Source organism: Leucoraja erinacea, chromosome 7 (genome assembly GCF_028641065.1).
Source record: "Leucoraja erinacea ecotype New England chromosome 7, Leri_hhj_1, whole genome shotgun sequence".
Taxonomy (NCBI): Eukaryota; Metazoa; Chordata; class Chondrichthyes; order Rajiformes; family Rajidae; genus Leucoraja; species Leucoraja erinaceus.
The window spans coordinates 50,605,046-50,621,442 of record NC_073383.1 but is presented as its reverse complement, the minus strand read 5'-3'; the positions used below and the strand labels follow the sequence as shown (position 1 = coordinate 50,621,442).

Here is a 16,397-nt window from a genome sequence, read left to right as displayed (position 1 = left end):
CGGTCATGATGAAGGGTCCGACCCCCATCCCGCCACTGCCACCCCCGGCCGCCACCCGCGCGCCTAACCGCCACCCGCGCGCCTAACCGCCACCCGCGCGCCTAACCGCCATCCGCGCGCCTAACCGCCACCGTTAGAGCAGAGATGCTCTAAGATCTTTGACCGCCACTGCCACCAAAGATCCCAGTGGAGCGCTCCTCTAGGATCTTTGTCTGCCACTCACGGTCGCCCGGTTGGAGCGCACCGCGCACGCGCCGCAGCACTCCGCCCGTCCGACGTCACCGGCTGACGGGCCGGTGAGCGATGATGGCGACGCGGCGCGGCCTCTGCAGCCGGACAGCGACCTGGATGTTGTACATCCTCACGGGGATGGCTTGTGTGCTGATCGAAACCAGCGTCTGCTACACATGTCGGCACCGCGTTCCGGACTACAGAGAGGTGAGCAGGATAGGCGGAGGATCGATCACTTGCCAAACGATTGCGGAGACGCAAGGAACTGCAGATGCTGTGTTACAATAAAACATAGACACCAACAAAGTGCAGGAGTTACTCAGCGGGTCAGGCAGCAGCTCTGGAGGGTTTGGATAAGTGGCAGGATCCTTCTTCGGATATTCCATGGTGCGATGGGGTTAGCACCAAGCTGGACAGCACTGCGGGAACACTGGTTGATGGTGAAAGGTTGGTGATAGAACAGGTGGCCAGAGCCAAAGGAAGGCATTTCAAGGAACAGAATAGTTTGTTGTTAGAACCAAGTGCTGAATCTGAACTGTTCCGGGCGCAGGATGTTCACGGGGAGTCCGTAATGCTCCTTGGGTACTGAGTGTGTACGGGGAGTGTGCACTGTTCCCTGGCCACTGAATGTGCACAGAGATTTCAGAATTACCCCAGGGCACGAAATATAAGGAGAGTGCGAGCTGTTCCCTGGGCACAGAATATGTACAGAGAGCGTGCATGGAGAATGCGGATTATTATCTAAATGGTGTCAAGTTGGGAAAAGGGGAAGTACAACGGGATCTGGGGGTCCTTGTTCATCAGTCACTGAAAGTAAGCATACAGACAGCAGGCAGTGAAGAAAGCAAATGGCATGTTGGCCTTCATAACAAGAGGAGTTGAGTATAGGAGCAAAGAGGTCCTTCTGCAGTTGTACAGGGCCCAAGTGAGACCACATCTGGAGTATTGTGTACAGTTTTGGTCCCCTAAATTGAGGAAGGACATTCTTCTTGCTGTTGAGGGAGTGCAGCGTAGGTGTATAAGGTTAATTCCCGGGATGGCGGGACTGTCATATGTTGAGAGAATGGAGCGGCTCGGCTTGTATACTCTGGAATTTCGAAGGATGAGAGGGTTTCTTTTTGAACCTTATGATTATTAAATGTTTGGACACGTGAGAGGCAGAAAACATGTGCCCGATGTTGGGGGAGTCCAGAACCAGGGGCCACAGTTTAAGAATAAGGGTTAAGCCATTTAGAACGGAGATGAGGACACACTATTTCACACGGAGAGTTGTGATACTGTGGAATTCTCTGCCTCAGAGGGCGGTGGAGGCTGTTTCTCTGGATACTATCAAGAGAGAGCTAGAAAGGGCTCTTAAAGATAGTGGAGTCAGGGGATATGGGGAGAAGGCAGGAACGGGGTTCTGATTGGGGATGATCAGCCATGTTCATATTAAATGGCTGTACTGGCTAGAAGGGCTGAATGGCCTACTCCTGCACCTATTTTCTATTATCCATTAACTGTTGTCTGGACACTGAGTGTGCATGGAAACCGCAGACTGTTTCTCGGGTGCTGTGTGCACATGGAGCGTACGGACTGCTGCCTGGGCAGTGAGTGTGCACAGAGGGCCCAGAACATTCCCTGGGCACTGCGTGTGCACTAGAGATACTGGGCATGGTGTGTGCACAGAGTGACCAATGTGTACGCAGTATGCGGACGGCACCCTGGGCACTGAGTGTACACAGAGAGAATCTACTGTTTTGGGGCACAGAATGTGCACGGAGAGATCTGACCATACCCTGGAGAGCCCTTTGCAGTTGGGAATGTTGACAAAGAGCCAGGTGGCACCCCTGGTTACTGAGGGAGCACCGTGCCTAGGGTGTGTCAGGACCGAGCAGAGTGGGAGCACACACTATGTTCACATTGCGCACACAGTGCTGTGTGCACATGTAGGATGCTGTGAGATAGCCCAGGTGCAGAGAGAGAGAGAGTTTGGACAATGCCCCAGGCAAGGAGTGGGTAGAGGGAGTTAGAGAAATGTTTTTATCGTGTCCATGGGATTACCTACAGATAAGACGAACCCCCTATACCTGTCTGCATTTGGTACCTGCAGCTGAAGCATGCCTGCAATCATTTAGACCCAGTGCAGTCATACTTTTTTGTGGCCCTCTATACTTTAGCTTTGGGTGAGTAATGATTGGGCCTCGAGCAATACCCTGCTCAGTTCCTTCTTCTGCATCACCCTCACTCTCTTTAAAAAAAAACGAGGTTGCAGTTTTGTCATCTGTCAAGGTTATCAACAAATTTGCATTTTTAAATGTTACTCATTCAAAGATATGTAAAAACAAATAATTTATTAAAAGAAATTTGAATTATAAAATAATTAAATAAATAGAAATTCAAGTATTGAATTAGTAAGAAATTCAATCATTGAAGCAAAATAAAAATGTAAAAAATGTAATTGCTTCCTAATCTGCAAGCATTAGAATTCCATTGTTATATAAAAAATGATAATCAGATACATGCTTTGGACTTTGGTGCCAGACACGCAGATTATCTGGATTTTTGCATGTTATTCTAATTATTACATCAACATTTCCAAATTTAGTTTTCTTCAGATGTCACATTATGATAAATTTCCTCATGAACTCAGTAAGTTTAAAGGGAAAACTACAGGATCTAGGACCTAAACGAGTCGGATGGGAGCGCAGGAACTGGGTTCTCCAGTGAGGTGGGAGAGAGCACAAGTATTGTGCAAATGTTACGTGATGAACAAGATGCCCAGTTATTGGGATTTCTGATTAGTCGAGTTATGAATTATTGGAGTATTGTAGATCCTACTCCACGTCTGAGTGAGAGTCAGTGATCTACCAGTGATAGTTTCAATGTTTAACGTTATGGAAACCCAGTCATAAGGTTTTCAGATTGTGGATTATTTGTATTCCTGTGGTGGGATTTTAGATCCTTTCCCAGTTTTGACTGAGGGGCATTTAGCTGGGGGATTCTCACTGAGACTGGCCCCCGCTATTGAATTCCATCTACGGTTAAGTGATGGAGCATTATGACAAGTTTGGCCAAACCCAGTGAATCATTGTCCCAAATTTGCAATCCTGGCACGTAAAACCAAGACTTGGGTACAATTGGCTGAAGGCCGCCACATATGGATAGTTCGCCGACAGCCTATTTTTTACAGATATATTTAAAGATGCAGATTCAAAAAAAAATCAGACACCAAGAAAAAGCCTGACCCATTGCTCAATGCTTAACAGAAATTACTGAGCCAAGGCATAGCTGATCAAGGAAAAGGCAGGACTAAGCATGACCTAGAACTGAAACGTTCCAGGTACTGCATTTTATGTTTTTGCATCGGACGATCACTAAGCCCCTCAATCTGAGCCAGAGTTTGCGTCCGGTCATGAGAGATGCTGAGGTGGTGACTGATCTCAGAGTGCAAACAGCTTAGACAGGGAACAGAGTGTGTGATGAGGGTGGGCCTGAGCCTTGGAATGTGGCCAAGCGTGAGGCTATCTTTGAGGATAGTACAAATGGACATTTGAACTAACAGGATAAGTATGATATGGGCTTTGTGTATCATATGGATAAGGGACAGAATAACTGGGATGAGAGCATTTAGTGAGAATCCTAAAAGCAGTGTGCAGTCTGAGACCCAGATTAATAGTAATGCATAATAATCTAGGTGATGAGAGAATCTAATAATTGTTCCAAATGGGAACAATTTCCATAAGTAAGCTCAACAGGAAACTGTCCCAGCGCGATAAGTATATAAACTCAGCCCCATCAAGGTAAGTGTATTTGAGTAAGTCTCGGAACAATTTAAATTCAGGTTTATTGTCAAAACTGGGGATAGACACCATTTCACAAATTACAGGCTTGTTTTTTTACTCTCCCAATTCTCCAAGATCCTTGAAAACATTTTACAGAAAGACTTGACAATTTCATTGATAAACATAAGCTTTTGGTCGACAGTCAATATGGATTCCTGACAGACAGATCAACATCTATGGCACTAATGGAACTAATCGAGGAAATCACAAATTGCATAGATAATAAAAAGCTTGCAGTGGGAATATTCATAGAATTTAAAAAAGCATTTGATACTGTAAATCACGATATTTTACTCATGAAACTGGAGAACATGGCATCAGAAGGGTTGGATTGGATTGGGTGAGAAACTATTTAAGAAACAGGCAACAATTTGTAGAAATAGGTGAACATAAATCAACTTGCATGAACAGAACTTGTGGAGTACCTCAAGGGTCTGTGTTAAGTCCAAAGCTTTTCATAATATACATTAATGACATATGCAGAGTATCAAATATACTGAAATTGATTGTATTTGCCGATGATACGAATATTATTTGTTCCAGTGACAATTTGAAGCAGGAGGTCATCACATCAGAAATGAATAAATTAAAACAGTGGTTTGATGTCAACAAATTGTCTCCAAATTTAAGCAAAACAAAGATTATGCTATTTCGAAAACAAAAAAGCAAACCCTCAAGTACAATTGATAATAGATAACATAAGTATAGAAAGAGTATATGAAAATAAATTTCTTGGTGTGATTTTAGACCACAAAATCTGCTGGAAACCATATATAGACCACGTCAAAGCAAAACTGGCAAAGTCTATAGCAATATTGGGAAAATCAACACATATTCTGGAGCACAAATCATTACATACTCTGTATAATACATTCATATTGCCCTATCTGAGTTATTGTGTGGATTTATGGGGTAACACCTACAAAACCATCCTATAGCCGTTATGCTCATTACAAAAAAGAGCAATAAGAATCATCAATAACGTTGTATCAGGGATCACACAACTTTTTTTCCATGTTGCCAGCCGGGCAACCTTGGCAGCTTTTTAGGTTGCCAAATGCCAGTTTAGGCGGCCATTTAAGACGGTTTGCATGACACGTGCGATAATGTGCTCGGACGAAGTGCATAGTTACCATTCGGAATTATGCTCAATGAAGCATTCACATATTATTTCTGCTTCAAATAAAGTCACAAACTAAACATATTCACCAATCAAGACATGATATACACCACAATGACATGCAGCAAAATTATAATACAGTATCTCAACTCTTTTTACACATTGCAATTAATGCAATTGCTATTAGTTCTTTGCACTTCCAAACAAAAATGTGGTTGGATTATTCAGCATATGATCAACCTATGTCAATAAATCCTGGACCGTGGTCATATATATGCTTAACCATGCACACTACAGATTGATGCAAGCATGTTTTCTGTGAAGGGCCGAAAATTACCATGACATGGGTCTTTATTGGTATTGGTACAGAAACACTCTTGTTTCCCACATAATTTACCCATAACAAAATATACAGGTTGCAAGGAAATTTGTAAAGGCATTTTATGATAATAGCTGTTAAAAACGACTATACCCATCTGACAGGTTAAACATTACACTAACTGACAAGAGATGGCCAAAGGACATAACTGCAACAAATGTTCTTTTGGTAATATGTTTAAAGATGTCAAAACGCCACATTACTGGACATTCAGATTAGATGTACGTGTCGTGAACAGCAATGAAGATACCCAGTTTGTACGCACCAGATTAAAAAAAAAATATCGATAAACGCTGTTTCCATCATTCCCACTTCAGAATTAATGTTAAAATTTCAACTGAAATATCTCCTGACCAAATTTATGATGTATATGACCGACTGCAGAAGTAAAACCTGGATAAATCCAACGTATAGTTGTGAATGTTGCTCATTAAATAACTACAGTACTGATGCTCCATATTAAGAGCATTGATTTGCCGTTAAAATGAATGCTGTAATAACGTGTCAATCAAACACTGCGGTTTTAATGTTTCACGTGTTCACAATTTAATTAATCCATCTTTATGGACTAAAACAAATAATAACATTGGGAATTAAAACACATTTGATGGCATTCCATTATCAAACATATAGAAACATAGAAACTTAGAAATTAGGTGCAGGAGTAGGCCATTCGGCCCTTCGAGCCTGCGCCGCCATTCAACATAGTCAATGTTCGCTCTGAAGACATTTCCAGCACAATAGGTTTTGGGGGACGGAGGGGTTGAGGAGGCAATCGGTGCGGAATGGATGGATTGAGGCAGGTGAATTAGTACGTGTTGGTTGGAGTATGTAAAATTGTGAGGGGAGAGCACGGGGAATGTCAGTGGTGTGAATGGGAGGATCAGTGTGGGATGGATGGGGGGGGATCAGTACAGGATGAATGGGGGGTTCAGTACAGGATGAATGGGGGTAGACAAAAATGCTGGAGAAACTCAGTGGGTGAGGCAGCATCTACGGAGAGAAGGAAATAGGCAATGTTTCGGGTCGAAACCCTTTCTTCAGACTGTTCCCCCACATTCTTCTTAAATGGGGGGATCAGTACAGGATGGATGAGGGGGGAGGGGGGATCAGCACAGGATGAATGGTAGCGGGGGGGGGGGGGGGGGAGTCAGTACAGTGTGGATCGGAGGGTCTGTGCAGAATGGGTTTCACTACAGGATGAATGAGGGGATCAGTACAGGATGAATGGGGGGTTCAGTACAGGATCAAAGGGGATTTCAGTAAAAGATGAATGAAGGGATCAGTACAGGATGAATGAGGGGATCAGTATAGGATGAATGGGGGATCAGTAGAGGATGAATGGGGGGATGGCAGTAGATCAATGTGAGGTGCATCGGGTGATCAGCGCAGGATGAATAGATGGGGGGGATGTCAGTGAGGACTGAATAGAGACAGGAATGCGGATCAGTGCGAATGGAGAGGAGGGGTCTCAGGATAAGGGGGGGTGAAGGGGGGGCGTACAAGAGAGAGAGGGGAAGGGGCAGAGGAGGTGGGGAGGAACGAAGGTCAGCGCTCCTCGGACAACATCGCCCCGCTGCCTTGGCCGTTCCTGTCCACCGCCAAGTGCTGCCGCCAAAGGGGGAGGCGGTTGGGATCTCCTCGCCACTGCCTCACCTCCTCCGCCAGCCAACAGGAAGGTGTGGGGCCGAGTGGTGCAGCTTAAAGATCCTATAGCTATAGGATCTTTGGTGCAGCTGCTTCAGATGGCGGAGGGAGGCCTCCCCCTCCCTCCCTCCTCCCGGCCTCGGCGTGCGAGAGTGTTTGTTTTGAAAGCAGTTATCGCCATTAGCGGATTTTCAAGCAGCAGCCGCTATCAGGGCGGGGTGCGGGAGGAGGAGGAGATGGAGCCGCTGTTGCGGCCGCTGCTGCTGGTGTGCGGGACCCGTCATTCGCTCCGACCCAAAGTCACCCCACACCTAATATATTTGCCCCGCAATACAGTCGCTGCCAACACGAAACGTCACGTTCCTATTCTCCAGAGATTCTGCCTGATCCGCTGAGTTACTCCAGTTTTTTGTGTCTATCTTTGATATAAACCAGTATCTGTAGTGTCAAGCCGGGCAAAATGACTCGGCGTTTAGGTTGCCCGGCGGTACTTTGGGTGGTCATAGGCACCTGGGCAACCGCTAATTTCGCGCCCTGTTGGATATCTTGAACATACCAATTTATTATTCTTAAAGTCACATACACTGAAGTTCACCGATCTGGTTAAATTTAAGACTGCACAAATCATGTACAAAGCAAGAAATAATTTACTTCCGGGAAATATACAAAAACTGTTTATGGAAAGAGTTATTGGCAGGTATAATTTGAGAGGGGAACTTAATTTAAAAAAGCTCAATGTCAGAAAAGACTCTTAAAAGTATGTGCGTAGCAATCTGCGAGGTGAATTTGTGGAATGGTTTGGAACAGGAGATAAAACTTACCACAAACATAATTCAGTTTAAAAAGATGTACAAAAACACTTTTTTTAAAATGATATTGGGATGAGGATAGGTGATTTTGAGTGGGATATTTGTTATACTGATTGTATTGGGAAGGGTGATTATATGGTGATGGGTTAACTATATGACTAAGAGATACTGTACAGTACAGGAAGGTTTTCTCTTTTTTCTTTTTCTCTTTTTCTCTTTTTTTGTATGGCTTTGCAAACATTTGATTAGTGTATAAATGTAAATAATTTGGTGTACATATGGAAATAGGTGTTTATAGCTGCTAAATTTGTATAAGAATTATAAGCAGTGGCAATTATAAGGGGTGGGAATTAATAAGCTTTGGCTTCTTCCTGCTCCTTTTCGGACACATACGATTCATTTATTTATAAATATTGTTTATGACACTTTATTTTGTTTTTCTTGTTTTGTTTTTTTTTGGTTTTTGTATGCTGTTTCATACTTGCTTTTTATTTTTTAGTCTGTTCTAAATAAAGGATTTATTATTATTATTATTATTATTATTATTATTATTATTATTATTATTAAAATAAATTGTATGTTAGGAATAAATTAAATTCTATGCTTTTTGGGAACAAAATCTGATCTGTTTTACATGCTTAACTCAACAGCACTGGTGTACTTCCAGATGTTACAGCAGGATATTATATCACTAATGTATCTAGGAATGGAGGATGCTTTAGTTAAAACTGCACATAAGCAGAACTGCCAAGTACATGTCCGATAATCTGCTTTCTGATTACTCAGAATTCATGATGATATGTCACCTGGCTCATCAGATGGCTGATTCTGGAGCTCTTTATCACATACCGTGGCACCAGTTCCTGTGCTCCCCTTAACTTCCCAGAGTCTAACACTAAACTTACTTGGGCCCTGATTCCTGTGCTTGCCATTTTCGCTGGAATAGTATTATTGTGCTGCGTATCATCTTTTTAAAAATAGAAGCAAGAAAGTATTGGAATATTTTATGAATAGCATTCAACGGTTCAAAAAATCCATTCCTCTGGCACTATCAATATGCCAACTGAAGAATTGTATGATACAACCAAGTACAAAGTCTTATTTTTAGTACACTGCAATGTCTACTTTATCATTAACTTTTTTTGCCTAGGTAATTTATCAAGTTTATATACAGCCACCTCGAATTACCAGGAGGAGTGTTGATCAGCATCTGAGAATAAAAATCGTATATGATTTGAGCATTGAATAGTAAGTGTAAATTGTCAGCTCATTCAAATATTGTAGAACAACCTTGCTGAATTTAGATTGTAATCTTGTTTCTTGTTTATCTTTATTGCAGTCTGCCCCCAGATAAAAGGTATTTGGTCAAGGTATGTAATAAATTCATCCATCATGTAGTATTTAACCTACTTTGCACAATTGTAATTTGCACCCAAACTCTTGATATCATGTTGCTAAGAAACAAAATTGCACATGTAAGTTCCTTTTTGTACACATTTAAACAAAATATTTGGAACTTTTTCTCGAAACAATATTAAAGTATCAGCTGCGTTGTGGTATGATACCCTGGCCGTTGTCTTTGCACATACGTTGAGTTGCGTGTTTCCTGTTTTGGAGTAATATGTAATTAAGTGTCAATGCCTCCATTACAGAATAAAAAAACAGTACAATGTTTGGGACCATATTTGTAATTGTGATGCAGAATTAGATGTATTTGTAAATGCTAATGGGACAAAGGAATATGAGAAGAAGGAGGAATGTGGTCAATTTGCATTCTGGAGTAAGACAGAATGGCCAGCTTCTGCTCCTGTTTCCTCTATTTCAAAAAAGTGTTTTAAAGTTACTGCCTTTACTGTAAGTGTTTTAAAGTTTAAAATTTCATATTTGCCTAATATGATGGCAAATTTGAATAGTGATTGATGTATGCTATGATTATGGTTAATTATGTGACATATTATGTTGAAATAAATGACATTACCTATGTGACTATGAATATTCCATATTCATGCAACTATTAGCTTTCTTGACATCTTTAAAACATCATTATTGATGTTAGGAATGTTATTATTATTAAGAATTTCCCAGTTTGTTCAGATCTGATTTTTGTCTGTTGTTGATAATGACACATCACACACAGAAAGTAATCGATTTCCGCACTTTTTTTCAATACTCATTATCTGGACAGGGCTTTTGCAGCTTTGAATAAGATGAAAAAATGTCACTTTGATAAATAAAAATGTGGCTGCTTAGCCTTCCCATCTATCCAGAAAGAGAACAACTTAATTTTGACATGGCTGAAATACCAATAGACAACATAAAATAATTACCTCAAAGTTGCATTGCAGTAATTATCCTATTTATCAATGAATGTAGCATTTCAATTTTGTGTTGAAGATATACGGAGGTGGTGGTGATAAAGATTTGGTTTTAATTCCTTTTCTCTTGGAGGAAATTTATAAAAAGGTAGTTCCTCATCCTGCAAGTGAAAAATTGGGGGGAAAATGTTGTCATGTCTCCTTCTTCAATAACCAATATTTTATTGATATAATGTTATTTATTATATTGAGTATCAATTATATTTCTGCAAATTTAGATTTAAATCTAATTGCTTATTTTAACTTAATTTATTTTGTTTCCATTTTAGAATAAACTGTTTCCAAAAGCAATCAAGTATGTACAAAATACATTCCAAGTTCGAAAAGTAATTGGCCCAATTCTGTTAAGCAGGTATTTGAGTATTTAAGTTGTCTGTATAATCTGCAATAGAGTTTTTGATTTAAATGAAATATATATATTTAAGTGTTTTGGGTGCAGGACCTGAGAACTGTGTCCAAATACATTCAAACCCCTTAATAATACATTCAAAACCTTTTGATGTTTCAATAAAGATTAGAAATGAAACAATGAAACTTTTGAGCAGCTCTAATCACATCATGGCAAAGAGTTTGAAATTATGAGTTTGTCAGAAGTATGCATTTCATGCTGTGGTAAATAGAAACATAGTAAAATTAGTTGGTCCAGATGATATTTTAAAGATAGACTGGCACACCTTGATATGGAAGACGTTCTGAATTTAACTCTGGTAAACCTAACTTGAGCATTTTCGATTTGATACTGAAAAGTTGATGTGGACAGCATTCCATTTCTTAAAACTGATCTGCCTACCTTTTATAAATATGAAAGCATTCTTAGAGCAAAATATTCCCATTTCATGTCGAAGCAGCAATATTTATTTGAGATTTGCTTGTTCATATCAATAATTGCAACATAATTATTTTTACGATTCAACTATTATAAAACATTGTACAGTTATTTTGTCTTTATTATGTATTAATAAAAGAACATCATAATCAAATTGCTACTGCTATTTAAGTGTTACTAAATTATTTAATGCAGTATGAAGATAGTATTTTCTGCCATGAACTGACAACATTTCCAGGCAAATAATTATACCAGGCTTGGTTTCCAAACTACTTTATCAATGCATGCATATGTTAATCCTGGCTACATTGGAGCAGCCTGAGGAAGGGTTTCGGCCCGAAACGTGCCTATTTCCTTCGCTCCATAGATGCTGCAGCACCCGCTGAGTTTCTCCAGCATTTTTGTGTACCTTCGATTTTCCAGCATCTGCAGTTCCTTCTTAAATAAATTGGAGCAGCCATGGCTTTAAAATTGAAAAAGGGCTTGTGTGCTGCTGGGCCATTTTGTCAAGTTAAATGTGCCTCTGTAAAACTGAGACAACTGCTGAATGGTGCCAGTATGTCTGAGGCCCAGATAAAAGCTGCAGAGAAAGAATGGACATGTGCAGAGTTCTTACAATGAGGTGTAAAATGCATAGAGTTAATTGGATCAATGCAAGCCAGGTATACATATTGTAAATAATGTTGCTAAGCCTTACTTTGTTAGTTGTTGATTGGTTGAAATGTTAAACTTTGTCTGGATTGTTTGAATTCCAGGGCACATGTTGCACTATTCATCTGTGTTGGCTTCCTTCTAGAAGCTTCTTTTGAATACAGTGTATATAAGATTATATTATTAGGTTAGGGAACTGTCCATCATGCACTGTTGTAATCGATATGTGTTATTGGACTATACAGAGACCACCCCCATTTGGTTCAGCCCCTCAAGGTTCGGGGAACTAGAAAAGGTAGCCCCCACAAGGTCCTGTATGGATTTTATGGAAGAGCGCTTGGGATTTTGTGACCTTTTATAGTGTCTCTGCTTGCACAAGCTAGAAGGGCTTGGTCAAGCATATACGAGGATCGAACCCGCGGTGGTTAGGTATTGTATAGGGAAATTTGTGTTGTGTTATCCAAAATAAAGTTTAGTTTATTGATTCAGTATTTTATTGACTGAAACTAGACTAGGGGGAGCTTAGAACAAGCTATTTACACATATACTGATTACTTACAATGCACTGTTACATTTATTTTCTATTACTAATCTTGGATATTATCTGCTAATTTCAAGTGGCTAGCTCCCAACTCTCCATCCCAGACATGGGAGACTACCTCTTCTGCCCGAGTTGTTGTTGCCAATATCCTGTGAAGTCTTGTTTACAAACATTCTTTAAATACTCTCCAAGTTCCTCCTGATTTATTTACAACCCTGTAGCCCTAAAAATCTTTTTTTCCATACCCATACTTGTTTTCCAACTTCACTTACTATTGTCTCTCCAAACCTTCAGCTTCACAGCACATCAGTTGCTCATTCCTTCGTAACTCAGCTCAAATGACAAGCTAAATTAAGTCCTTTCATATTTCTCAAAACCCTGAGTCTGTACTATCAACCCAACCAACCACTCAACTGGATAAGCACAAAAAGCTAGAGTAGCTCAGCGGGACATGTAGCATCTCTGGAGAGAAGGAATGGGTGACGTTTTGGGCCAAGGCCCTTCAGCTCCACTCTTAGAGCCTGTTGGGATACAAGACTTCCCTCCCTGACCACAACGGTGAAATTAAACTCTTAATCTGTTTTTGTTTTCTTTTTAAAGGCCATGTGCAACAAACCAGTACTTAAGAAAAAAAGATGACCCATACATGTATTGCCAAGGTGCCTGTGCTGAGATCACAAGATGTGGCCCAGTAATTGTACCAGAAGAACATTTGCAAGTAAAATCTTTGTTATAAAATAAATCTCTATTCTAAATAAGTTTATTTTGACTTAATCATGTTTTGTTTTGCAAGAGTGTTTATTTCGTAGGTTTGTGCTTATTTATTGAACTTTTCTTTTAAAAAATGTATGGTATTGTATGTGTACTATCTAGATTAAGTACACTTATTTTGGTCAATTGATACTTGAGGCCAGGATAATTGGAGACATGATGACATGGTGTATCCTTTTAAAAATTAAATATTACAAGTACTGTCTTGGGGGAAGAGTATTTTTCAGCAACAAGAAGTTATAGTAAAACGAGCATTGTGAGGATCAGCAAAAATATTGAGCAGAGCTGTGAAGATATTCTAGAGTAGGATTATAAAACTCCAACTATGAAAGTGAAAATAGAGAAGCACTTTGGACCGCCAGATGATGAAGTTAAGGGTCGTTCAGCGGCCAGGAGATTACAATTTCCTAATTATGTCCAAAGGTGAAGGTTTGGAAGAAATAGTCACTGATACCTGATCTGGTAAGTAAACAGAGAACCTAAGAATATAAGGTGGAGATGCTAGACTCAAAATGCTAGAGTAACTCAGTGGGACAGGCAGCATCCCTGAAGAGAAGGAATGGGTGGTGTTTTGGGTCGAGATCCTTCTTCAGACTGAAAGTGGGCTTGGTTGGCGGAGGGAAGATGAAAGAAGAAGAAAAAATGAGGGTGACAAAATTGATTTAAAATTAGTGCTGTCCCCACAACAATGTCCCTAGCCCCATCTCATGGTAATGGGGAGCGAGTTAAAGTTTGGAGTAAATACATATGGGTGGAAAGAGGGGGGAGAAAATGTACTGGGAGTGGGAGTAAGCTAGGATGACAAAATGCAGCTTGAAGAACACAATTGGTGAAGCATGAGGGAGGGGGGGGGGGGGGGAGAAGGCCCCATGAAGGCAATAAGAAGGTAAATAGGAGTGTATCAGGGGAATGAGAGGATAGGGTGGTGACTGGGTGGAAAGGACAGATAATTGAGACTTTGTTGTTCTCTTGTGGTGGGTGACAATGGTGGGTTAATAAAATGGGGATCACCTTCTGGCTGTGTTGGGGGTAGGGATGACTGCTAGGGGTCAATGACTCTTTAAATTGATGCTCCTTCACCATCTTGTTGAATGGCAATTTGGATGAGTGTGAGTTACAGAGAAACCTTAGAGAGATTACATATACATGGGCTTAAATTTTATTTTTGTACTTATTTGCTTTTGTGCCAGATAAGTGTGGGCTTCGGCTAAATAGTACAACAAATTATGGTTACTCTACCTCAATCTACATTGGTAGTAACTTCCATATATTATGCAACAGTCATTTAGAATTATATAAAGATTACAATGTTGACTCATTTGTCCTAATCAATTTGTGTAGATGTTTTTTCTTCGTACAAGCAATTATACTAATTTTACATGTCCACCCCTTTCTGTATGGTTTCATTTTCTTTTCCTCCCAACTACTTTCAAGAATGTGAAAATATAGAAACATGAGTAGCAAAATAAATATTTATGCCCGCACAGCTAGTCAATTATATTATGGTTTACCACTTTCCTGTCTATTCCACATATCCCTAGATTTATATAGTGTCTAAAAATCTAATGGCCGCAACCAGCATGAAGCAACCACAGCCCACTGAACTTAGCATCTCAAAGATTCTGATAATCTTGAATAAAATAAATTTCCCCCACCTTTACAAAAATGGCTGTCCTCATTATCTCACTTATTTTGGAATCCTTTGCTAGAAACTTAAGTGTTTCAATGTGATCACTTCAAATACTTCGAAACTCTAATAAGGTATAGGCAGATTACTTGACTTGTTTCATGTACAATCCATTCATTCCAGGAATCGACATTGCATTACCTCTGATGCAAGTCAACCCCTAATTATAAAAACCAGAACTGTACACGATATTTCTGGTGTGATCTCATTAACGCCCAATCTCATTGCAGAAATCCTTCTAATTGTATATACAATAACTTTTCAGTATAAAGGAACACAGACCTGCACAACATACTTCAACTGTGATTCCATTAACTTTGTGCAGAGTCATAGTTGCATCTTGATTATAATCAAGAGAGAGTTAGATATAGCACTTAGGGCTAACAGAATGAAGAGATATGGGAAGAAAGCAGGAATGGAGTACTGATTTTGGATGATCAGCCATGATAATAATGAATGGCGGTGCTGGCTCGAAAGACCGACTGGCCTACTCCTGCACTTATTTTCTTTGTTTCTATTTTATTAAACCTCTTGCCATAAGACTTAGCATTCCATTAGTATTGGTAATATTTAACTAATGTTTGCTTATCTGAAAACATTTTAGTTTTTAAGCAGTGATTGATTCATTAATTGTGCACTCATAACCATAGTCAAAATTATAAATCTTGGATTCTGTGTCGCACCCTTTTGCCCATTCTGTCACTTTATTAATATCTTCCATCAATGGATTCTCAGAATTCTTTACCATGCATCCTAAATTCATATTGTCTCCACATTTAAATTCTACTTTCTTTAATCCAAAAATACAGCAACTTTCTCTTGTTTTATTTTCAAATCATTGACGCACACAGCAAACATTATTCTTATAACAAACTTTTTGGATGTGAATACCCACTTCCATCAACTTTGAAAGACTGCTTGCCACACCAGTGTTTTTTAATTTCAGATTTTAAGTCAGTTATCATCCTTCCCCATGTTCTATTATTTTTATTATTCTATTATTATTATTATTATTATTATTATTAATCTTTCTCAGTTCTTTTTTGTGTTGACCATTTTAAAGACATTTGAGCACTCGTGTAGCATTCATTGCATTTTATACATGTGGCCTAATCTGTTGTGACGTGCAAGATTAGTTGCCTTCAATTATTTTGTGCTTCTACATATTCTGTAATTTTACTCTGGAGTCACGTGAGTGACTACGTGAAGAGCCTGCTCAGCACGCATGCGCGGCATTACGTTCAGCAGTGCAATCGGGCCGCATCAGGAGTCAGGCGCTCTCGCTACAGTGTGAAAGAACGGACCGTCAGGTAAGCTCAGAGGTCGGGTTTTCTTTCACAGGAGAGCCTTCTGCTTTTCAGGCAGAGAAGAAAGGCTCTTGGACATACCTGTCCCCCGCTCGACTCCAACGGAGGAGCGTTCCATCTGGGGGGGGGGGGCAGCAACAAGGCGGTAGGACCGCTTACCAGGCGCCCCGCAATTCCCAACACCGTGCCGAGCCCAGCCCGCTAGCGCCTGAGCAACGGGCTGGAAGTA

The 16,397-nt window shown here is 40.3% G+C and overlaps 1 protein-coding gene across 1 annotated transcript in view; it reads left to right on the top strand.

The window, feature by feature from the left end:
- The first annotated feature begins 263 nt into the window (after positions 1-263).
- lmln (leishmanolysin-like (metallopeptidase M8 family)) overlaps positions 264-16,397 on the top strand; it is a 52,962-nt gene continuing 36,828 nt past the window's right edge. The window contains exons 1-5 of the mRNA XM_055638561.1: positions 264-438; positions 9,161-9,258; positions 9,350-9,380; positions 10,655-10,737; positions 13,004-13,121. Of these exons, the coding sequence (XP_055494536.1) occupies positions 304-438; positions 9,161-9,258; positions 9,350-9,380; positions 10,655-10,737; positions 13,004-13,121 (465 nt within the window). The 5' untranslated portion in view covers positions 264-303. The remainder of the gene's footprint in view (positions 439-9,160; positions 9,259-9,349; positions 9,381-10,654; positions 10,738-13,003; positions 13,122-16,397) is intronic.